The 26,072-nt window shown below is 36.7% G+C and overlaps 1 protein-coding gene across 6 annotated transcripts in view; it reads left to right on the forward strand.

Annotated features, from left to right (window-relative positions):
• LOC121669397 (pseudouridine 5'-phosphatase) overlaps positions 1 to 26,072 on the forward strand; it is a 69,144-nt gene that overhangs the window by 11,908 nt on the left and 31,164 nt on the right. For 3 of the 6 annotated variants that reach the window (XM_042038264.1, XM_042038253.1, XM_042038275.1), the window contains exon 2: positions 14,984 to 15,202. In XM_042038264.1, coding sequence (XP_041894198.1) covers positions 14,984 to 15,202 — 219 coding nt within the window. Of the gene's footprint in view, positions 1 to 9,715; positions 9,897 to 9,945; positions 11,724 to 14,983; positions 15,203 to 26,072 lie in introns of those variants that run through there. The other 3 variants (XM_042038295.1, XM_042038284.1, XM_042038303.1) reach the window with 3 other exon arrangements.

The raw sequence follows: 26,072 nt of genomic DNA on the forward strand, positions 1-26,072 counted from the left end.
CCTATACTTCTGTTTAAATAACAGTAGCTACTCCCTTCCTTCAAGCTATAAAAAAGTGGTATTGATAATATAGGCCCAGAAGCATAAATCATATATTCAACAAAATAATTTACAATTATCAATGATTGCAGGTATTGTATACCTGTACTTAATGGCAGTCTAATTTTGGAAAATGTATTACCCACTTTAATTGTTTATAGTGGAGCCTTGGAAACAATTGCAGACTACCAAGGAAATTATTTTTTCACAGAATGATGATGCAGTTTAATGGCTTCAGTACTGACCGTGTAGATGCTTCCTATTTCCAGTTCAAGAGCTACTTATGCTCCTCTGTGAGTCTACTGTAGGGAGTTAAATTCTCAAGAGACATGCTAGATTTTTTATAATTAATAATTAGGGTAGACAGTACTGTCAGAAGAAATCCCTGTCCTGAAGAAAACAGCTTTAATTTTTTGTGTAATTTCAATTTTATTCATTTGTTACTGGCAAAATTTTAAAGTAGTATATCATACAAGTTTGTAACAGAAATTATGAGAGGCTGACAGTCCTGCAGCAATACCCCCGTGATCTGCGTCAACATAGCAAAAGGAGAAAATCACCAGTCTCTTTGCTTATGACAAGGTCAATGACTAAAGCTACCCTTTGTATTAGAGAGGGTGGACAATAGCCAATATTTAGAGAGGGCAGACGTAGTCAATGGTGTTTAGTTCTATTTTCTTTGATTGCAATGTTCTATACGATTGGATTCTTTTATTAATAGTTAGATTTGCTCTTCAGAAAATAGAAGAAAAAAAGCTATTTCTGCATGTTGTTGAAATACTAGGTTTGCATTTTTGTGCAAAGTTTTTGATCTCTTTGAAAACTACTATCCAGTGGTTGTTAGAAAGATGTGGCCTACAGTGTGTGTGCCTGTTTCAGAAAAGAAAGGTCTTTGGTTGACCAGCTGTTTTATTTTTATTGCAACTTGTACACCTCATAGTTATTTTTTCCTTACATTTAGGAAACATGTAAGTTACCGTGTTTAACTGGGTATATATACAGCTCTAACTATATACCTAGAATGTGTTCTAACAGTTTAAAAATATAATGAATCCAAAAGTACAGGACTTTTTATCTAGAAGTCCTTTAATTTCAGTGGCTCAGTTCAATGTATTCAGCAAATAATTCAGACATCTATTCTTTTGCTGATTGTGGGAGAAAGGCTACTGGATTTTTTTTTCCTTCTTTAGTTTTTAGATAGAGTGAAAGAAGTTTAGGCTATTTTTGTAAATAAAGTAAAAAATGTCTTCTATCTGCTTACTGAGCATATAATTTCTCAGTCCGTCTTTTGCAAGCACTGTTGCAGTAAAACTAAGCACACCCCAGTGCACTAACTCCTGTGTCAGGCTTATTAAATTTCAGCCACAGGAGAGTGAAGCTGTTTGTGTCTCAAGATGTAAACTTTGACCTCAGCTTGCAGAACTGAGGCAGAAGGGAAGAAAGATTGAGGGAAAGTGGAATGATTTCTAGTTCAGTTCTCAGTATCTCTTTTTATTTTTATCAGATTACTCATATGGAAGAAAGAAATGATGGGCTGAAATTTCTTGCACTCTTTGAGTCTCTGAACACATTTTTTATTTCATTTAGTAGGACACACAGCAGTGTTTCTTGTAACTCTAGGCTGTCACATGCAAAACAGAGTCATAACATAATATTTCCATTATGCCCAGAACCACTCTCTAGCAAAAGAAGATTCAGCCTCTCCCCTTTGAGATACCTGAAAAATATAACCCTAATAGCTACTGTCAGAGAGTCTCCTTCCAGCTTTCTATTTCTCTTGTAGCCCTCATGTGAATTGGCTTCACTGACATGTTAGTGAGATTCTCTCTCTGAACCTTTTTGTAATTACAGTATTCTTTCAGGATTGTAGTGTGAATAAGTTTTAAGTCTCCTTATAAAACGTCCCTGATACTATTTTATTCTTCTTCCTCTGTTTTAAACAAGAGATAGTAGTGTTTAGGTTGAATGGATTTTGAAGTTTGAAGACCTTAGGCTAGTTTAAAGTTGTCATAACTTGCTAAAATAATACAAGGTCAGTTTGACCCAAGCATGGGAGTTAAGATTTCTTGATCATCTCCCCTTTGCCAAGGAAATGACACTCTTAGAAAAGCTTTAAAAGCTAAAATATTTTACTTGAAAGTAGACACTGGATCCAGTACTTCAGCCTTTAGGTACCTGATCTGTGCCAAACTTTTAAGTGTTGTCTGTGTCTTTTCTACTACAGTAAAATAATTGTGTGCAGTTGTTAAGATCTGATTATTGAGAGATGACTCTATCCAAACTAAGGTGCAAGCAAGATCATATGCCCAAGTCAATAGTACTAATTTTATTTAACATTAAAATGTGAGAGAGATAGAAATAGAAAAGAGAGGAGAGGGAGAGACAGACAGATAAGGCAGAGTATAGTCACCACCCATGGATCCAGCAGCATCCCCTTGGTCCTTCTTTACCTTGGGCTTCTTGGTAGTGAGGGTCCCAAGGTTGTTGAAAACTTTTCACTATTTATACATTTTACCAAACTGCTGACTTTCCGGCGGGGGAAGAGATGCAGACAATCAATATGATTGATAATGCAAGCTTCGTTTATTAGCAATACAGAGGCACTTATATAGTATCAGTATACATGCTTGTCAGTTCTTGATTGGTTTAAACTTACAAAAGTGCATTCTTACTTCTACATAATTGGGTTAGATAAAAGACTACATTTGGCAAGCTTCTATTTATGTTTTGTCTTGAGAGATCAAAAATCTTCCTCCCTTCTCGTGGTCAGCACATCTTTATCAGAACAGCACTGTACCTCCTAAAAACTCCCTTTTAGTTCTCAGGCCTGTTTCTCACACAGGCATTTTCTCATGGAGGTTTTTTCTCATGCAGGCCTTTGCTTGCAGGCTTTTTCTTGTACAGTTCTGTTATTAATTTGTACCCTTTATCAATAATCCATGTCCCTGATCCTCTAATCATTCTCCAACACCAAACAAAGGCATTAATGCTCAAGTCATAGTTCTCTTACTCTATTTGTTAAATGATTCCCTCACTTCTAATGCTAATTAATCCCATGCTCAGTCTTCCTGTGTTTTGAGTCAGTGGGTTCTGATCTCCCCCTGCTAGACTTAGTCTGAGCTGATTTTAGCAGTGTTGCTCAGTTGGTTTTCCTTGTCCATTACCAGTGATATATTCTTCTCCCCCAACTTTGTTTACCTCCCTCTAATCTGAGATAACACTCAGACAATAGTACCACCTTTATCTTTTCTCAAATTCCTGTCAGGTGGCTTAATTTACAGTCCAAGTTCCAGGAATCAGTGCAGGTGTATTTGGGGGAGACGCCTTCAGTGGTTGCAGACGGGTGATTGCTTCTTTACACAGTTTGCTACAATGGACAAAGTCCTTCGGTGATAATAGCATTTGAGACAGGCAGCCACGACTTTTAAATCCTTACGACAGCATAGAGGTTGGTGAAGTTTTTTCAGATGAATGTCCCTGGGGTGGTTTCAAACTGAGGTGATTTGAAATCCTTTCACAGGTATTTTGCATCAGATGTTTAATTTTGAAGTGTCTCTTCCATGTCTTACAGGAACTGTAGTTGATGCCTTATATTTGCATTTGTTTTTCAGGCTTCATAATCAATCTGCATCTCCCATATTAAGTAGAGATTTTATATGATGGGAGGTAGAAATTAAGGACAATAATTTTCATGACAGAAGGCTAACTTAAAATATTCTTGTAAGATTTTTCAGTTAATGAAAGCTAACAATCTATTTTTAGTATGGTTTTCTGTACTAGTATTACTAGGTAGACTAAATCATCTATGCAGAGAGGCTAAAGCTTTTCAGCAAAATTTCAGATACTGGGAGGAAAAATTATGCAGCTCTTCAGCAGCAGGACTGAGAATGTGTGTAAATACTCATGAAGAAAATGAGTGCTATTAAAAATCTGTTATAGTGTACTAAACTCTGTAAGTGGCAGTTTATTGGGGAATATTATTACAAAGACCTAGTACTGATACAGTCTGACTGCACTTGAGTATCAGACTGGCTTGATTTTCTGTGAATAGACGTTTCTTTTGCCATATGAGGTGTTCTCGGTGCGCAGCATCTGTGGTTCAGGTTCTGGAGTATGAAGGGTATTTTAGCTCAGAAACACAAAAGCATTGTGTGTTGGATGGGACTATGAGCAACCTGATCTAGTGAAAGGCGTCCCTGCACCATCAGGGGGTTTGGAATAGGTGGTACTTGAAAGGTCCCTTTCAACCCAAACCATTCTACAATTTACGTACCTATCTCTCAGTTCGATGGGGCTTAGTTAAAAGCTTCTCTGGCCAAGTGTAAGTTTTATTTCATCCTGCAAATTATAAGCAAGCTGATTATATTCTAAAGCAAATTGCAGTCTTCCAGTATTTCTGTGCTTTTACCAATGGTGTTGGGAAACAAAAAGACCATCATTTGTCATCAATTCTAGCTTTGTGGGGTCCTTCTCTGGGCTGCAGGCTGTATCTGATCTAAGACTCATTTAGGACCTACCTCTGGCTTAGTGCTGAGTCTGGAGCCAGGACAACTTTTGCTGTCATGTGAGGCTTTTCAGCACTCTGTGAGAATAACCCTCTACTCTGATCCTCAGCCCCACATGGGAGGTGAGGGCTGTGGTCATGCATCTTCAGAGAAGCCTGTGGCTCACCTGTGTGGAAGTCCACTGTTACATCATGTTGGAAGTTTCTTTTATTGGTATTTATATAATGTGTTTGAAGTTTCTTCTACAGTTTTCAAACAAACAGTCATTGCAGCTCATAAAACACAATTTTCCATATGCTGTATCACACTTGCCTTGTGAATCTCAAAGCACTGATTCTTTTTTGTAAGGAGTTCTTGGTATAAAACTATTAAAGAATTGTTGTGATTAGATCTTCTGCAGTATTTCTGACACTTTGCTCTTGTATGTAGGTAGTCATCCACGATGAAATGTCCTTGCTCTTGGAAAATCAAGCTATTTGTTGATGTTTGATTTTCTGTTCTTGGTGTTATCATCACAGAGAAATTACTCCATCAACAGATTTACCTCAAGAATTTTATGCACTCTTGAGTGGACAGAAGAAATTATCTTTATTAATCTGTAGTTCTCTACACCTTCTCTGTGGTAGTATGTTTGACACATTGCCACCATTAAGTTTAGAACATTGTCCAAGGCCACAGTGGAAAAGTAATGGTTTTGTTTTCTATTGAAGTCACTCTGTCTTTTGAAATGTTTCCTCTGTTGAGGAAGCAGAGGTTTTGACAGTATTACAGAAAGTGATTTAGAGACATGTAACACTGAAAGTCAAACATCTTGAATTTGCAACTTGATCAAGTCTTTATATATATATGTATAATCTCTCTTTCTGAGAATATATGTATATATTCCTAGAAAGATGAAAGCTTTCTGAGAATAAGGAAGTTGGTACTAGGAGAGAGACCTGTGGTGAGCAGAAGACAATTTTCTGTATGGACTCATTTTGTTATGTTTCTTTTTGAGGAAGGAATAAAGTTTCCTGACCCTTTTTTCCCTTTTCATAACTGTTTTTTTCCATTGTTGCTCTTTTAGGTTGTGGGTTAAACAGAACAGCTATGGATATCTGTTCAAGGAAGGTTATGTTTCTTATCAATAGCTCTTCCCATAGAAAGTGTATATTTGTATTGGCTTTGTGTGGCAAGGCTTTGGTAGTGGAGCAGTGGGGTGGAAGGGTGGGCAATAGGGGTGGCTTCTGTGAGAGGATGCCAGAAGCTTCCCCAATGTCCATCTGAGCCTATGCCAGCCAGATCCAAGAGGGACCTGCTGCTGGCCAAGGCTGAGCTCATCAGTGACAGTGGAAGCACCTTTGGGATAACAGAAGGTGAAGAAAACCTGCTGAGCAACAGCAGCCAGGACAGAGGAGCTAGAATATGTGAGAGAAACAGGTCTGCAGGCATCGAGGTTGTTGAAGAAGGAGGGGGAGGACATGCTCCAGGTGCTGGAGGAGTCCTACTTCTGCAGAGGAAGGAGCAGCAGAGATATGTGATGAACTGCCCACAACCCTTCTTCCCTGTTCAGCTGTGCTGCTGCAGGATAGGAGGTAGAGAACTTGGGAATAAAGCTAAGCCCAGGAAGAAGGGATGGGTGTAGGGGAAGGTTTTTTTAAGATTTGGTGTTATTTCTTATTCCCCTACTCTGATATAATTTCCCCAAATTGTGTGTGTTTTGCCAGTGATGGTAACTAGTGGGTGATCTCTCCCTGCCCTTATCTCGACCCATGAATCTTTTATTATATTTTCTTTCCCTGTCCAGCTGAGGAGGGGGATGACAGAGCAGCTTGGGGCTTGGGAGGATACCTGGCTCAGCCAGGGTCAACCCACTAGACTATTAATTAGGAAGATACAATTAGCTATTCTTCTGCTGACTTTGATAACACAGTGACCCTTGTGGTTTCGGCTACCTTGTGTGGTCGTGGTTTTATACAAGTGCCTTGGAACATCTCATTTCAAAACAACTTTTTAAACCTTGTTTTGCATTCCTTGGGCCAGTGAACTGCTGCTCTGTGTTATCAGCAACATCTGAAGAAGAGGAGGTACCCCCTTGGTGAAAGGCTAACTTCCTTATGAACATGTTGTAAGCTGATAGTGTGTTCAGAGCTGGTAATTGCTCCTTTGGTTGAGAACATTGCTTGTATAAATTTCCATGGTATAATAGCTCATATACTCATGGCAGTGTAACTGTTGCCTGACTTGAGTCTCCCCATACACGTTTTAAGAAGCTGTCTGTTAACTGTAGATTTCCACCCAACAAGGAGGGTTTTGCATGCACCATATCAACTGCTGTTTGCATAGTTCTGTCTTTAATGGTTAAGGCCCTGTATGAGAGCCTAAGAAAGTATATCAGGCAGTTTCTATGAATCAATAGATTTTCTATTGTTAAAGAAATTATATGCTGTCAAATAGATAATGCTTAATAAGTACAGTTTTAGAATATTTTGTATTAAGTTATGTATATTGCCTTTATATTTCAACGTTGGATTCCCATGTGGTCTGGAATTGAAATAGAAGATTTCTCTTTATGTTTTCATGTGCTATTTTGCATTGATACCAGATTATTTGTTTACAGCTCCACATTGGAAGAGTTTGCATGCTTTATTCGTGAACTGTTTCTTTCTCATCCCTGTGGCATTAAAAAAAAAGGATAAGAGGTATATGTGAATACAAGATAGCATTAAGATATGTCTGCTATATTAACATAAACTAAAAGCCTTTTGAATTTGTTCAGAAGCTTCTTCCTCTCCCCATAGACGTACCATGTTTCTCTGCATGTAAAATGAGAAATTGGCTTCCTCTGTAGCTGCCATTGAAGAATTCTCCAATAATGTAAGCCCAAACGGGCAAGTACATGATTCTCATTTGGGAACAGTTTCATGCAGCTGCTATTGTTTGAGCATCAAACTTACTTTATGTTTAAACCTGTTAGCAATAACTTGAATTCATGGTAGGATGTTTCACATCAGAGAAGGGCAAACAGACTAACAGCACTGAGTTAGCCAGTGGCAGCATGTTTCTTTGGACTTAGTAAAGTAATCACAATGTAACATGTTCATTTACCTTGGAGTGTACTTATATTAATATTCAAGTACAACAGAAAAAAAGAAGCAGGTTTGCAAAAATTAAAGCTCCAGAATATACTTATACTTGCTCCTTACTAAAATGAATAATGGATCTTTTCAGTGAGTTTTTCTAAGTGCTAATCAAAAGTATAATGATTTACAAATCATTACTCAATTAACTTTGAAGCAGTAATTTTAATTTTCAGCAATTATAATAATTTTTTTCTTTGGAAGTTATGGTTTATCAATCATGTAAAATGGTTTACTGAATAACTTGCTCTTTATAACTAGCGTATGATTTTAAAGTAGCCATTATTTGGTGCTTGATGTTTATTTTAATAGATGCTTCAACTTCCTTTAACTTCCACGGAACAATAAGATGAATTTAAGTGGTGCTGGTTATGATGAAGATCAGTGGAAAGGTACAAGACGTGAATACAGCAGCAGCATTTCCCTTGGTTTGGTGGTGCAGACTGCCTTTAGGTTCAGTCTTCCTGGTTGGGTACATCAGCCTTGCTGTTTAGGCATGGCTCAAATATTTCAGTTGGGCATGTGTGGAAACAGTGCTTATTTCCTCCTGTGGCAGTGAAGTGGGTGTGTCTAAGATGATAAATGCAGATTTCATTTTTCTTCCTAAACAAGTTCATGGAAGGAGTGGGGGAATACAACAGTAAAGAATAGCACATTCCTTTTCCTTATGTATTTTCAGTGCTAAGCATTTTGAACCGCATTCCTTTAATATGAGCTGTTAAGTCAAGAGGCTCCAGGTTGATTTGTATTCACTGGCTAGTACTCATCCTGAATTTTATTCTTGAAAAGACACTTTTGTCTGTAAAACACAGTTCTATACATACACCATATAAAAGTAAATATATAAAAATATTTGCCTGTATGTCTTCTATATATATATATGTACAAGCATATAAATGGTTTATCTGTACGAAAGTGTATATACGTATATAACATAATAGCATCACAAATGTCAGGGTATGTTAGAAAAACAGTCTCAGGCCCTTCGGATGAATCGAAAGACTGAGTTTTGTTTTCTGGGCTAGTGCTGTAATAGGCTATTGTGCAAAAGGTAATTTCTGTTGCCTGCCACCTTCATCCCTACTTTTACTGGGCTGCTGTAAGTAATTTTGAGGTCAGCTGTTAAACTGCTGGTTTTTTCTCCTATTAGCCATCATGGGTAACCATAGTCATGCATTTTTAAACTAGCTTTCATAGTAATGAAAGTGTGAATGGGAGGATGTTGAGGGGAAAGTGCAAGACTGACCTTTTGACACAAATTTCAAGATAGTTGTCTACTATAGATTGTTTATTAAACAAAAAGTAAATCTCCTTTATTTCTGTTTGCTTGGCTAAATCAGGAGGCTTCAGCTCTAATTCTTAATGGATTCTGTGTGGTTTAAGCTAATTTTTGCAGTTTCAGATCTGTTTCAGTGACAGTTGTATGCTTACTACTGTTTTGCATTGCTCATATTGGTTTTATCTGTCTTGTTTCACTGCTGATCCTGTAAGAGGAAAGTCTCAGATTCTCTCTGAAAGAAATGAGGAAGTAAAAAGAATGGTGAATGAGTTATGCACAAACCTTCATTCAGTGACATAGACTATTGGTCCCTAAGCAACCATTTTTGGTTTTGTGTTTTGTGGGTTTTTTGGATCTTTTTTGAGATGGAGATGTAATTTCTAAATTGTGGATAGTAATACCTTGGCTTCTTCTTTCTCTTGAGAGAATGTTCCTTGATCTATTCTAAGTTTGCTGTTCAGAGGCCGTTGGTTTCCCATTTTTTTCTTTTCCTGGTTTTTACCAGGAAAACCACCAGCAGAATCTTGCAACTTTGTGGATAGCCATGTGGCTTTCATTTTGCCAGTGGTGCTTCCTAAAATCTGTGATAGTCCACACACCATTTGGAAATGTGTAAATGGCTCACTGTTTGATACACACATCCTCAGTTGTTGAAATCCACATATTTCAAGAATTGGTTCATTTGTGTAACTGAATGAGCTAAGAGCATGTACTGCCTGTGGGGAGAGGTGTTGTAGAATGGCAAGATTGATGAGAGATCTCTTTACGTACAGAGATTTGCTGAAAGACATCCATTCCCTGGCTTTCATGCAGTGCTGCAGCATTTACTTCACTCCTGAGTCTCACAGACTTGACACAACTGGTCAGTGAGCTGCTCAGCCGTATCTTTTGTGTGCTTGGAAGAGGGAGAGGAAGAAGAACCGTGAGTACATGATTTTGCTGATGTTGAAATAGGTGGGTATGAGGATCAATGACTGAGTATGTGATACTCTGGACTAGACAAAGCTAGTGTTTCTGATGGGAAATCTGTCAAAATTGGCTTTGCCATTGCTGTGTCCCATGTTCTTTAACACTGTTTAATGATACAGTGGGAGAACAGTGGGAGAATAAACACACAAAGGCCTGTGTTTTATCTAAACCCAGAAATGAGAGAAAATGTGAATGTTACTACTCTGTATATAGAGGAAATATCTAATCTTGATTGATCTAGTCCCAACTGCCCCCATTTCAGCTCTTGTATAGATTTGTTCGCAAGTTAACAGTTTATACTGTGCTAAATGCCACCAAATGAGTTGCAAAAAGCAGGGGAAATATTCACACTTCTATAATTATATTCTGGTTTATAATTATATTTATCTCTTGTGCCCCAATTGAGTGTTGCAGTAATTTGTATGTTTTTTTACACTGTTGCATACTCGAAAGAGATTATGGGAATAATGTGGAAGACTGATAGGAAAGCAAAATCATAGGCACCTATGTGTTCATTCAGTATTGATGGTGACAAAATCTTAAGAGTTTTTCTCAGTCCTCAGCCAAAATGTTGGTAAAAATTACTGACTGTGTTTAAATTTGGCTAAACTGAATACTGAAAATTATTCTCTTCTACATTTGCGTAGAAATTTGCCTCACAGGTATGGACACAAGGAACCTGTTGCTTAACTTAAAACTGTTCTCTTTTACCGCTTTTCTATCCCTTAAAAAAAAAAAAAAAATCAAATCCTGCAGAGTTTAGTTGTCCAGGGTCTGATTTTGAATTACTGAAATATATTGAATGGACACAATTAAAACTCTATTTAAGATGGTTTAGGGTCCTAGCAGAAGGATGGATAAATCATAGCTGTATTTCATCTGGGAAGCATAATGCAAAATTGAGATGGGTTATTCAAATAATGAACTCAAAACTAATGATTAAGATGAGCTATGGCTAAAAGGATGTTTCACGCCTACTAATCTCATCTCCTTGATGAACTAGAGATTATTTTAGAATAACAATAACATAATATTAAATTTGAAGGTGTGTAATCTTCTAGAAAAACGAAGTTCTGTATTCATGAAGTCATAATTTTCTGTCTTAAGTTGTCTTTATGTGTAAGTAAGTGATAAAGATGAGGCTTACATATTGTTTTGATGTTTGCTGTACCCCCAGCCTAGGCAGATCTGCACATCTAGTTGAGACTCTGCACTGATTTGAGCAGATCATGCACTCCAGATATTCACTGTGATGGGTTGCCGAGTGACCTGTAGGTCTTTCTGGATACATGTCAGCATATTTTTGTGCCAGATCACAAATTGAGTAATCCAATGCCTCTGTCATTCTTGTCACTTTATTTGTATTTATTGTGACTGGCTTTTGCACGCTGTAAACAACACCAGTGGAGCTGACTATGCTTTTATATAGAAGAAGGGTCACTATAAAAATGACTAGAAGATGATATGTGGCTAGGGAATGAATGTTACTCATTCCCAGTGAAATGTAGTGAGCAAATGGACTGTATGTTGTGCTGATAATGTCCATGTAAAAGATATTTCAAGAGATGAGAGCTAGAAATAAAAAGAGTATTTTGAAAGCGTATACATTTACTGGAAATTGCAGGAGCTAAGAATTCTTGCTTTTCCTTCCCATTATTAGAATGGGCCACTACCACATATGTCCTATTGTGTTCACAGCTTGTATTCCTGATGGAGGCTAGCAGCTGGGGCTGGATTCACTTGCTGAAATGTGTGTGTGAGTGTGAAACACTTGGGATGCTGTAGGGCATCTGCCTGCTCATGCCATGAAGTGTGAGTCTTGCCTAAATTACCTTTTTAACATTAGATATGTGTGGATGTCTTAGGCATACCAGAGTAAATAACAGTAGGGGCCTATAATTAGGCACTTGAGTTGAACTTTTAATTCCTCTTGCTTGTTTCATTTCATCAATGGGTTTTATTCATGTGTGGAAGTTAGATATAATTTCTTTTATATAGTAGATTTATAGCAGTATGAAATTATGCTTCACTATTTAAACTCGGATCAATCCTTTGAACTGTGTGTGGTTTCTTTCTTGTTACAATGGTGAAAAAGTTAGCCTGCCTTTTTTTTGAGATTGCTCCTTTCCGATAGGAATCTTGAAGTTGTATCATTATTTAGTATTTATTTACTGCTCTTTAATTATAAGGGGAACATATAGATCTTCCTTTGTCTTCGATTAAAAGAAAAATGTCCTTATCTGTTATACATGTATGTAGGAAATGCAGATTTATCAGCAGTGACCTTCTCAGATTCCAGTGTATATATGCATAATTTTTTCCTCAGATTTCAGATTTTATTCATGTACTGTAGTGAAATATATCTGTTTGAGCAAGTGAAATGTCCACATCCATGCTTTTGTCATCTACTCATGAAAATTAAAATCATGTTGATTTTCAAGCAATACAAATATAGAGAATCCTACAAGAGGTCATGAATCTTGAAATTATGTTAATTTTCATTGCAACTACGTCAATGTCCAGAGTCCACATGCTATGACTTAAGGTAGAGTGACAATGATCTCTTTGAAAGAAAAGTTAAAGGTTTTGTAAGCCAAGTCTTTTAACTATAATTAATCAGGGGAGGGAAGGAAAGAAGACTCTCTGGCATTCTGCTTGTCCAAACATACACATTGCTTTGTAGGACTTAGGTATATTTAAATTAAATGTAGGATACAAATGTGTTGACTAATTTGGGAGTATTCTCGTTTGTTTGGTTTGCGTTTTGTTTTGTTTCTCAGCACGTAGAAAACTATGTTATAGCACAGTATGAATAAGTAAGCAATTGTTTTAATAGGTTTGACTCAAATTTGTTCATGAGTGCTCTTCTATTGACAAACTGGAACATTGCATAAAAGACTGTTTTTAGGTCTGCAATCTGGACATCATTAAGCTTCTTTTAAGGAAAATAAATAAAATTTCATTCACAAGTCAGCTATGTAATATTTAAAATATGGGAGACTATTTAAAGTAGTATATTTAGCTATAAAGTTGAACCTTTCACTTTCAAATAGATTAACATGTAATTATATTAGAGACCCATAGGAAAATTTTCATGTTCTAGAATTTTTTGTTTCCTTGCTTTGTTTTAATTCTGCTTAGCTTGCTATGTACTATTTAATAGGATGAGGACTGATTTTCAGTTTCAAATTTAAACTTTGGGTAAGAATTTTATGTCCATCACCTGGTGAGTCTGAGATATAGAAGAAAAACTAGTTTATTAAAACAAAAAGGAAAGTGAGACCTGTGAATTTTAAAAATCGTATTCTTAGTTTACCTTCCTAGCTTGCAGAGAGTACCACCTGGCATTTTCAAGCAAACTGGAGGAATTTTTGTTGTTGTTCTTTTTTCTTTTCTCCTTCCTCATGTTAGCCAGCTTAATACTTTTCAGAGTCCATTTGCCTGTGTTTCTGCTGTGACACTTTTCCTGTGTGTTTGAAGGGTCTCCAAGATCACTTGTAATATTTTTCCCTTAGGTGTAGTTGTTTAAGGAGCATTTACAAAGAGTAGTACAGGTGGGGGTTTTTTTTGCCTCTATTTTTAAGGTGAGAGGTTTTTGTGAACCCTTTGCTGCTCTGTTAAATACTCCAGACAAGTATGTTGAGTCTTTATCTGATCTTTTGGCTCAAGATCTCCTCTAGTTACCGAAGGGAGACGTAGACTAAAGCACTCTGGCAGGTGGCAGAAAATGTATTCTGTACTGCAAGTTCATATGATGGTGAAATGGCCCCTGTGTTTCTCATTTGCTTTCAGATCAGAATTGTCTGCTGATCTCAGGACAACAGATTACTGTGGTGAAGCAGGGAGTATTTGTCTAACTGCGGGGAAGGTCTTGGCATGTGCTGTAGTCATGGGCTCTATGCCTCTTTCTTCAGACTGTTTTCTTCACAGTATCTTTGTTAAAGCTTAAAGTTTAATCACTCCTGCATAATTCTGATGTATTCAGAAAGTGAGACAATATACACATGAATAATTTCACTACTCTATTATCTCCATTAAAAAAATTTTTACGTGACATAGGCCATGTTGATAAGTGAAGTCCCTAGTTTCTCTAAATAGTTTATTTCCTTGCTTTTGCCTTTCATTGCTAAAGTGATAATAATAAATATATCTTTAGAGACACAGAAGGCAGAGACATGCATTAGAAGGAAATTAAAGCATGGTTAACAGCAGTAGCTGACTTTTCAGAGGAGACTGTTTAAAAAGATAGACTGGTAGAAAAGCCAGTGTTCGAGGTCTTTGCTGAAATGAGGACAAGAGCTGAAAGTACTTTTTGTCCCCATATTAGTGTTAAATTAAATGTTAATGACCTTCTTTTTCAAAAATTTGTTGGGGGAGGAGGGGAGGAAAGGTAGAATTGTTTGTTTGTATTAAAAAAAAATAGCTTTAAACCTAAAACCACCTTTGACATATAAGCTGATAGGATCACTGCCAAAATTCAATCTGAAGTTTACTCTTGTCTGAAATCTCCTGGAAATATAAGTGAGTGTGTTTTGCTTGAGTAATCCCTTGTAAATACAGTGGTGCCAGCAGCACTGTAATAATGACTGTAATGTCTTTGAAGGCACTCAGAAGCTTCCGCTCAAAGACACTCTTAAATAATTAAATCTTTTTTCTTTTTTCAATTTACATGGAATATGTAATGACATCCCCCCCAAGTACCAGATTTCCTTCCTTCCTTTCTTTTCTTTCTCATGGAAAGCCTAAATAGGGTATTTTAATCAAGACACTGCTTGCTAACTTGGATAGTAAAGAAAGGTGATGAAAGAGCAGGTCCAGATAGTTATTTGTTAAGACCCTAATTTACCTTTTCTTAATGCAGAAATGACAGCTTGAAAAACCTGGGTACCTCTGAGGTGATTGTAGAAGGATTAGTTCCCTCCTGCAAATAAAGGGAGTAATTTTATCCACTTTGCTATGTGCCCTCTGGGTCCTGGCAGTTCATTCTCTGACCATTTATGTGGTCTATTTGCAAGACCAGCTGCCTACCTGTCTATACATAGGTTTATTTATTTTATTTTTTTTTTTTACAGATACTGAGCATCTCTATTCAGTAGTGTTTGAACAGATCTGTGGGCGTTTTGGAAAGACCTATAACTGGGATGTGAAATCCTTGGTTATGGGTAAACAAGCCCCAGAAGCAGCAGAGACTATTCGAGAAGTTCTAGGTCTTCCAATAACCACAGAAGAATTATTGAATGAAAGTAAAATGATGCAGGAGAAGATATTCCACACTGCTGAGTTGATGCCAGGTATGTTTCTTTGCAGCATTTATAAACTCTTTATGGAATTATTTAAATGCTGATCAAGGTAGAAGTTTGTAGTCTGCCTTCCACAAAGCAGCTGATCTTACAGATTGTTTTGTTGCTCTTGTTTTAGAAAATTTACCTAAATCCACCTCTTTATTTACCTGTTTAAAAGGATATTTTACGTATTAAAGTTGACAGATTTTTTTTTCACTATTTACTTGGAGAAAAGCTTTTTTTCATGTTTTAAAAGAAAAAAAAGGACTAGATACATGTGCATTGATTCTGTTTAGTAAACTAAACATTCTTTATAATTGTTGTTGGCAGCTGTGTTTTACCTGACCATAAGCATAGTCTGACTTTGTGAAGCATAGATGCCTTTGCCTGCACCTTTAGAAGTATGTGGGCCCATGGGTTCTTTCTGTTGGGGTTGATCTCGCCTAACCTGAAAATTGTAATTCAAGTACAGTGTCTGAGTGTGTCAGTGGAGAAGGAGGATTTTTCAGGTTATCCTAAGACAGGTGAGTTTCCTTACCTTCTCAAGATACGTGTCTTTTAACAGTGATTGTGCAGGATGCCCAAGTGAGTAGCTTCAATGAGGTAACTCAAGATAAGCAAGAGGATGAATCTTACCTGTAGCGTGAATGCATAATTTTGTATTCAATTGCATTTAGATTTGAAATGCTTAGGGAGAAATCCTCAGCCATGCAACACTATCAGTACCTAAAGCTAGGATTGCTGCTAACTTTATGTGCAATGTTAAACTTTCTGGAGCAAATATCAATAATTTATGAAGGGAAAAAAAATAGGAAGAAAGGACTATAAAAAAGTATTAGAAGTGAAATAACTGCATGTCAAAGTACGTTTAACAGTTATTTTTTCTCTTTGAATGTGTGCTCATGTGTTCTGACAATTTCTACAGCACATTAATGTTTTAATTTTTAGAAGCTTTTTTATATCTAGTTTCATAATGCATTAAGAGGATAAAGGTTAAAAATATGTGATATGTTACGAATAAATAACAAGCAGCAAAAATAATAGCTGTGATTTTTTCAGCAGCTTAAAAACTTTAGTACATTGTGTGTCCAACTTAGTTGTCTTTCTAATTTAGTTATCTCTCTAATGTCTTTTATGTACAAGATTTTTCAAATTGCATCTCTCTCACTTATAGATCCACTTGAAACTGTAAGCCTAGTTAAATTTCCCAGAAAAATAAGAAAGTTGGATGGATGTGTTTTTTGTTTTTCATCTCAAGCTTCTGGGACTGACTTTTCAAATATATCTTTTGCAAGCCAAATAAAAAATCCTTATCTGGGTTTAGAAAATGCCAGATGAACAGACCAGGTAAAGTGTTAGGTGACACAAAGAAGAGTTGCTGTAAAGAAACAACATGAGTAATTGATGCTATTAAGTGGATACTCTGTGCCTGCTGAAGATTGTGATAATGTGGCTGAGCTGGCTTGAACAGAGTTACAAAGGTGATGAAACAGATTAGCCAAAGGAAACATGAAGTTTTGTACTGTTCCTGCCTTCAAAAGTGAATTTTAGGCTCACTGAAGCTGGACTATTATGGATGAAACAAGCAAAATTAGTGCTAGGAAAAACAAGTAAGCATTTTTGTCATCACCAAAATTGTTCAACTGATTATCTTTTCAGTTCAACTAAATACATGTGATAACTTTTTCAGTCTATATTCTAAAGTAGAATTGATGTGAACTAGAATACTTTATGCTCAGTGGCCATTGTAGAGAGCAAAGGCATCTTTGGTCACTAAAGTGATGTGATCTGTACTTACTTGGTCACAAGATACGAGATACAAGCTGAATTGCCATGAATTTTGGGAAACCAAGTTGATGACAGCTAATAAGCTAGAGGAAAATGGCTCCAGTTACTTACTATTTAGTTTCTTTAGAAACTGTTCTCCAGTGAACCAGATTTTTAAATCTCATTCTGTCTTTCTGTATCTTCTGAGGATGTTTATTAATGGATTGCAGATTTATTTTACAGTCACTTAATGTTCTTTAATTAAAAATGGGTTCCTTGCATGTGTTGTGCAAGACGTAAGATTGTGGTAACATTTTGAGTTTCCCTTGTTCTCTGTCTAAACTGATCTTTCAGATGGTTACAGGTAAATACAGGAAAGTGAAAGTTAATTGTCATATTAATGGTGTAAGATGACTCCAAAGTGCCATGTCTCTGGCCATCTTTTGACATTTAGTAAATGTGTGAGGTTCTGTTTTTCAATCAATTTCTAAAGCTCGTCCAAAAAATTGGATTGAAATTTGATTTGGTGGAGAGCAATGCTAAACAGTGACCAATGATGTTTGAAAAAGTGACTTGTTTCTGTGGCAAGTCACAAGTGGCACTTGTTTCTGGATGAGCTGTGCATGTGGTCTTGCCAAAGACGATAGCTCTGTAAATTCCTAAATCAAGTAAGTGACAGGTATATCAGTGAAGATTAAGGATAGTGTGGAATTTAAATGACTATTTAATTTGTAAAGCAGTTCTTTGTCTGACAGGTGAGAAACCTGTCCTGGTTCTGGCTGTGATAGAGTTTATTTTCTACTTAGTAGCAGGTGCAGTGATGTGTTTTGGATTTAGTACAAGAATAAAGTTGATGACACACTGATGTTTAAGTAATGCTTGCCCCAAATTAAAGATTTTTCATTTTCTCGTGCTCTGCCAGTGAATAAGTGCACAATAAGCAAGGAGGGAGCATGGTCAGGACAGCTTATCTAAACTGGCCAAAGGGATATTCCATGCCATAGCACATCATGCCCAGTATATAAACGGGAGTTGTTACCCAGGAGAGGGACCAATTGTGGCTTGAGGATGGGCTAGGCATCAGTCAACAGGTGGTGAGCAATTCTATTGTGCATCACTCTTCTTAGGTTTTATCTGTCCCTCCCACTCTCCCTTTCGTTTTAAAACTGGTAGTATTATTATTATCATTATTACTTTGTTTTGATTATTAATCTGTTCTTATCTCAACCCACAAGTTACTTTTTTTCATGATTCTTCTTCTCATCCCACCAGGGAGGACACACACACACAGAGAGAAGCTGTGTGGTACTTAGTGTCCAGCTGGGGTTAAACCATGGCACAGGCTTGTGTACAATAGCTCTGAGATATTAGTGGCTGAAGACTGAATTTTGGCTATTTCAGTATGCCAGACTGACAGACAAGCTTCAATACATCAGGCTGTGGTCAAAATACAAATGTCATCTAAGAAGAGACTACATCCATTTCCAATATGGAATTTTCCGGTAACTATTTGAGAGTTTTTCACAGATTTATTTTTAGTTCTGGAAGAATCTTAAGGAATGGTAATTTTGATTCAGTGGAGAAAAATTAATCCAAGATGACACTTACAAAATGACAGGCCTGCCACTGTGCTGCTTTTCTAAATATTTCTGTCAGAGTACAGACATTGTTATCTACAAGAGTAATGTAGTAGGCTTTCTGTTTCTGCAAATGCATTTTGAACATTTCTAAGTTGCAGGGAAGTGCATAGTCAGAAGATGAGGGAATGACAAGCAGAACAGAAGAAAACCATGCATATGTATATTTACCTAGACATATATAGGTGTGCTTTTGCATAAACCTAGAATATATACAGAGTGAGAAAACTGAACTCCAAATTATACAACAGTTGCTATAATCATGTCAGGATTATGAAACTACTGTTATTCTTTCTCTGTAGTCTCTGGGTTTTGGCTCATCATCATTATCACAAAGCACAGATCTTTAAGGATTGTGTGGCTGTGTATATACCTTTTGGACATTTTCCATTCCTGGGTTGTTTTCACGGTAACTGGGATTTAGTTGTTGCATCTTCTGTTCAGCCAGTGCAGAATGTGATGTGCAAGCTATTTTCCAGTTGAAGAAAGTTGACTGTCTCTTGCAGCCATGAGGAGATAATTTCATACCTCAATTTTAGTACCAAATGAAGCCAGTCAGAAAGCACAAAAAGAGAAGAAAGGAAAACAGTTCAAATTTCAATGGCAACTCACTCCAAATTTTTCTTTTTTTCCTTAACAGTTCCATTCAACCAGCAGTCTAGTTTGCTTAACTATTGCTTCCTTGATTCATGTTGTGCCCTTGACAGTTAAACAGACTTCCTACCATGCTATCTTTTCTTTTCCTTGCTGTTTTTGTTTTAATGGTAGGAAACTCTAGTGAGTCCATGCTGGGCTCAGTGAGCCTGTAACCCCTAAAGATCAGCCAATTAGCTGCAAACTCAGAATGGTGCTTCCTGTTTGGCTGATATCAAACATTTGGCCTTTACATCAAGTTCTAAAGGACTGCAACCCAAACATACTTTCATCAGGAAATCAGCAACACAGTTGATGCAGTTTTTGAATTATGTAAAATTTAGAACTTACATTCTTTCTGTGGTCGTGCATGTGTCCAGACTAAAATGAGAGTAATGATTTGATGAATAGGAAGTCTCTCTAACCAGAAGGATCTCTGATACTTTTTAGGGAGCAATAAGATGAGAAGATAAAATTCTTTATTTATAGACATTGCCTTCTAAAGTGGGGGTAGGCCGGTAGTTTCCACCTCTACTTTTGTAGCTTGGAGAAAGGATAACATATCATTGCAGATAGCATTTTTAAACAGTATGTCATAACAAATAAAGAAGGAGGTTGATCTGAGAGCTGTGTTTCCATAGTTTCATGAGATTCAGAAATGGAATAGAATAGAAATAGAATAGAATAGAACAGAATAGAAAGAACAGAACAAAACTATTTCAGTTGGAAGGGATGTACAAATGTTCTCTAGTCCAACTGCCTGTTCAGGGCTAACCAAGTTAAAGCATTCATGGCAATTAAATCAAGCAGTGCATGACATCACCTCTGTCACACTGTCACCTTCACAGCAGCAATCCTGACTTCATCTGAGGATTGAGAGAATGTGTATATAATTAATAGCACCAGTGATGGGCTTGCAATTGTTGTAGCAAACCAGATTACATAAAAAATATTTTTAGATAATTTTGTTACTTAAGTCAACAAACAGCAGCTTCTTTTTCTAAGTGAGATTGTTTTGTTTTGTTGAGTGCTTTTAGTGTTCAGAGGCTGCTAAGGTTTCTTGGATTTGTTTTTATGAACTTAATGGATTATCTTGGAATTGGTTAGAAATCTAATCAACCTGACAAAGCTCTGAGTGGTAATGTTAACTTTTCTTTGATTAAAAAAAGTGATGAAATCTTGAAAAGTTCTACCACATTTGATGTGGTGTCATATCACATTCAGTGTGGGAACTGTAAATGATTTTGGAAAAAAGGAGTAGTCTTTTTAATACAGAAGCTATATTTATCCTTAATACTTCCATTTGTGTACAACTGAACATAAATCATCAAGACATGCATAATGTATGCACACTTAATTTAAACACTGTATGGACCTTTCAGTTTCCTTTAGTCTTTTTCTCAGCAGTAAGTCTTTTCTTCCAGATATACACCAAACACTCTTGGACAGCTTGTGTCATGTAACTTTACAGCAAAATGAAGTGGACTTGAATATGGGTGTCTAAAGAGCCTTGATTTTGCCTCCCCAGAGGTCAAGTGTCCTCTCTGCTCATGCTGCTTAGTGTGAGTAGAAAAGTAACTGTATCTACAGTGATGAATGAACAGATGTATGTGAGGGAGTACTGAACGTCTGTGAGAAAAGCACGAAGTTGTATTTGACCACTGCTGTTTAACATTCTTGTTGGCAACACGGACAGTGGGGTTCAGTGCACCCTTAGCAAATTTGCTGAGGATACTGGGCTGTGTGGCCAGTCAGCATGCTGAAGGGAAGGCGTGCCATCCAGAGGGACTTGGACAGGCTTGAGAGGTGTGTCAATGAAAACCTCATGAAGGTCAACAAGGCCAAGTACAAGGTTCTGCACCTGACTTGAGGTCATCCGAAGCACCAATACAGGCTGGGCAGAGAATAGACTAAGAGCAGCCCTGGTAAGAGAGACTTGGGGGTGTTGATTGACAAGAAGCTCAACACAACCTGGCAATGTGTGCTCACATCCCAGAAAGCTAACTGTGACCTAGACTGTATCCAAAGAAGCGTGTCCAGCAGGTCAAGGGAGGTTATTCTGCCCTTCTACTCTGTTCTTTTTGAGACCCCACCTGGAGTGCTGCATCCAGCTGTGGGGCACCTAGCGTAAGAAGGATTTGCACCTGTTGAAACGAGTTCAGAGGAGGACCACGAAGATGATCAGAGGGATGAAGCCTCTCTCCTTGAAGACTGATTGAGAGAATAGGGGTTGTTCAGCCTGGAGAAGACTCAAGGGAGACTTAATAGCACCTTCCAGTAGCTCACGAGAAAGCAGAAGAAGGACTTTTTACAAGGGCATGAAGTGACAGGACAAGGAGGAATGGCTTCAAACTGAAAGGGAGTAGGTTTAAGTTTGGTATTAGGAAGAAGTTCTTTTCTGTGAGGATGGTGAGGCACTGGGAGAGATTGCCCAGAGAAGCTATGAATGTCCCATCCTTGGAAATGTTCAAGGCCAGGCTGGATGGGTCTTTGAGCAACCTGACCTAGAAAAAGTAGGCCCTGCCCATGGCAGGGGTGTTGGAACTAGATGATCTCTAAGATCCTTTCCAACACAAAACATTCTATGAATTTGTGCAGAAACTATGTAAAGAAAGAGTATGATGACTGGTATAGTTCTTCCAACAAATATTTCAGTGCACAGGTCTGAAAATCTGTTGATTAATACAGTGTTCTTTTAAAAAGTCTGTAGCCATGTTGTTTCTTCTTCAGAATAGGCTGCATCTGAGCTACAAGACTTAGCAAGTGTAGTCATATTAGCACGGGCTACATGGTGTAGACAAGCTCCAAAAGTATAGCAGGGAAAGAGAAACAAACCATACATGTGCATCAGCAAAGAGAAACAGGATAAAAGAAGTAGTAGATTAAAAGACTAGTCAAACATGATATGAAAATAAAAATAAAAACAAAAACAATTGTGTTTCTGAATGAGAGCAAGTAGTTCAGGTTAAATAAATAAATAAGCTACACCACCCCCAACTACCCCTCCCAAGAAAGCATAAGCATATGTAGATACAATAAAATATACATAGGGAAAGATCTGGTTGCCCATATGGTTACAGTTTTTGTTCTCTGTTAAAAAGACCTTTTTAACATATTTCCATACCCCACCCTATTTTTTTTTCAAACCACCACATTTCTTATCAAAAAGTTTGGGGAGAAAATCTTTCCTTTGGCTTATAAAAGGACAGTTGACAATAAAATAAATGTGATTGATAGTACTCATAATTACATAGTACAAAGGAAAGTGGTCTGTATAGCTTATTGGAATAAGGAGAATGAGTATCTTTTCAACAATTAAAATTAACGGGCAAACAAATTGCATATTGCGATTATGAAATACAGACAAACATAGCACAGGAATGTAATTGGATCAATCACCAAATAACCAGTAACTACCTGGAGAGAGGGATAAGACAATCTGTAAAATGTCCTAAATACCTCACTTTTTCTAAAGTATTTTTGTAGTCCCCAAAACTATGTCAAAGGATACACAGCAGCAGTAGGTAGCACTAAAGTTGTTACTTTAATCATAAAAATTTGAGGCTTATGTGAGTGAAGGTTGTTGAACTAGATGGTCCTTGTGGAACCCTTCCATCTCAGGCAGTTCTGTGATTCTGTGAAATGAGAAGTAATATTTTTTATTTAACTAATTAGTGTGGAGAAGCTTTGGAACGCAGCAAGTCATTTTCATATCAATTTTAAAATACCCATTTTCTATTTTGAGTTGGTTTAAGAGTTCACTTGTTTACTTTCTAAAAAAAACAACTATGAAGAAAAAGGCACAGAATAATCACTCTAAGTCTAGCCAAAGTTTTTCATCATTTTCATAGATGTAGCCTTCAGCATTCTGTAATAATTTAATTTGAACTTCCACTTGAATGTGAAGAAGAATACACAGAATCTATGGAAACTTCACAATGTAACCTGATTTCATTGACTACTTAATGCTTGCATTTAATTAGTTTAAGAAATAAACTGTATTTATGGTATTTTGTTTGTATGGGGGTATTGTTGTTGTTGTTGTTATTATTATTATTATTATTATTTACTGTCTTGAACTAAAGTAATCCTACGTTATACTGTTTCTTAGATTATTAGACATCTGACACTGTAATTGCTTTAATAAGGACAATAATCATTTGGAATAATATGAGGTATTACTGTATATGATGATTCTCTCTTTCAGCCTGCTCAAAATGTTTTACAGTTGGTTAACACTTTAACTAAATTAGTTGTAAGCTATAAAGGATTATGTACGATGGTTGGGGCAGATCTGAAAGCCCTGTGAGCTGTTTGAATTTTGTTTAAGGGTGGGAAAATGTGGATACTTCTGCTATATGTCCTTCCTAGCAGAACATGTTAGCTTTCAGATAAATTAAGGGCAACAATACACACACACGTTTTCTATTTCTCTATTGCCTATTGATTTCTTGGGGTTTTTTTCTGGGATTGTGTAGTGGATAAAATACTATTAAGCAGAAATAAGATGTAATTGGTACCTAGGTGCCACTCAGGGGAGAACTAAACAGTGGCAAGAGGGGTATAGTACACTGTGGTGTTTGTGAAAGGATATGCCACTAAAAATGCCACTCTTTGTTTATTTGAGGCCTTCTCAGCCAGGTAGGTCTTGTAATGTAATTTTGAAGCTTAATTTTCATAGAATCTACCTTATAAATTCTAGGAGTTAACTTACTATGGTCCTATTTGCAATGTATACTTTCTCTTGAGAGAAGGTCATGTGAAGTTCATTTTTAAGGGCTTTTTCTTACATAGCTTATGTTCATCTTTTTAGGATTGAAACATTAGAGAAGGCAGGGGGGCTGTCTGTGTAGGCCTGAGCATTTATGAGACCTTGCTCCTGCAGTCTGTGCTGACAGTACACAAACCAGCTGTTTTCCTGAAGCTGGAAGACTGTAGGACTTTGGCTGTGTTTAGAAGACCATCAAAAAGTGGATTTTCAGGCTAAGGTACTGTCAGATCTTGCTTTGTGATTGTCTGTATTATGGTGTTATGCCTTCAAATGAATCAACTGCAAGCAGAAATATGAACACCGGACATCATTCAACTGGGGAACAGAGGAAACTGAAATTAAGGTTCAGTCCTGAAGTGGCATGAATAATTCTCTTCCTTATCTCACGTGTTTGCCCAGTTCTTCATGGAGATCCCTTTCTTGTTTATCTTGAAAAACATTCTTATACACTACTGTAACATGTTCATAGACAAAAGTTTTGTTGGAGACTAATATTTGAAAAAAATAGAAGAGCTTTATAGTATTTCCTTCTTTGTCTGAAAGCATTTCAAAAGAAATAGATCTGAATCTGGACATGCAGAAGCGATTCAAGTTAAGAACAGTGTTTTGCTCGGGGATAGATAAATACAAGAAAAGGGATGGTACAAAAATTTGAAATTATATCAAATAAAATGTAGCAAACTCATATGTTCTGTTCACTGTTTTGAAGTATTGTGCATGGCACAGATCATGTTTGTATAAAGCTAAAAGGAAAATAAAAATTCCCTTTTCTTTCCGTCAATTTGAGTTTAGGAGCTTTCAGGAGTTTCACCTTGTTAATTTTCACCTCATGATCAATAATGTCATTTTATAAAATGTGATGGCTTAAAAGGAATAATGTAGAAAACAGTGTTGTAATAGCACGTAAATAATTAGATAGGGATACTCATTAGATCATTTTAGTGTAACGTTATTTGATTTCCTGAACTCTTGCTGTACATGTTTGTATTAGTCAATGAGAAAGAAAATGTGACAGTTAGCCCAAGGGTTTTGTTGTTCAGTATAAGTCTTATTTTTAGTTTGTCAGTTGATCCAATGTATTAGTCACCATGCTATCAGCTGAATCCAAAGAGAACAACACCACATTTGGAGTCTGATGGAGGAATAAAAGTTCCTTTTTCAAAAAAATAAAGTAATATATATGCTTTTCTTCAATTTTCAGAACAAAAGAGCCAATCTCTTTCTTTTAAATGTGTCTGTGGTCTCAGAAGAAATAGGTCCTTTCTGTTGGTTTGTTTTCTTTTTCTTTTCTCAAAGTTGATAACTTCATCAACATTTGTGATTGAGTTTTAAAGATGCTGACATTTAAAGTTGATCCTTCTCCTTTGCAGCTTCTGTAACAAAACTTATCTTACAATTCTTTTCACCTATTGTTCTGTGCAATAGTCACCAGTGTTTAACTATTGTAGTTAGTATATATTAAGCTTCTGTGTCTGATTTAAAACTTCTTATTTAAAGAGATAGCATAAAGATGCAGTACTTACCTCTTAGACTATCTGAAAACAAGAGTACATTTGTGGGATATTTATTTGTAATTTTTTTATAATTACTTGAAGAATTTATGTTGTTCTGCATAAGATATTTATTGCCTATGTGCGACATTTGGACTGTATTCTTATGCTGGAAAAACAGAGATCTTTATTTCTTTTGATATTTCTTTAATTTTTATTCTTGCTGTATATGATTAAGCTTTCAGTAGGAGAGGTGGAGGGTAGTCCCAAGAAGTCTAGCAGAGGGATCCCTCTGGGATGGATGGGTCTTGATCCCTTACATGGTAGCTACAAGTAAGATAGAAGTTAGGCAGGCCATGGGAATTTTCAGTATACTTCTTCATAGCCATTGAGTTTTGAATTGGTTGGTTTTGATTGTCATTTGATTGAAAAACCTTTGTAGCTGTAGAAGATATAATGACAGTATTTGCCAGGGGAAGTTTCTTACAGATCTTTAAAGCAGTTCCTCAATTCCCCTTCTGTTGATGTTTTCTTTTAAAAAAATTAAAACATTAGAAGGATACTAAGAAAGATATTATCTT

This window comes from Corvus kubaryi, unplaced genomic scaffold, assembly GCF_017639235.1.
Source record: "Corvus kubaryi isolate FWS band 111438036 unplaced genomic scaffold, C.kubaryi_AGA036_p1.0 133, whole genome shotgun sequence".
Lineage (NCBI taxonomy): Eukaryota > Metazoa > Chordata > Aves > Passeriformes > Corvidae > Corvus > Corvus kubaryi.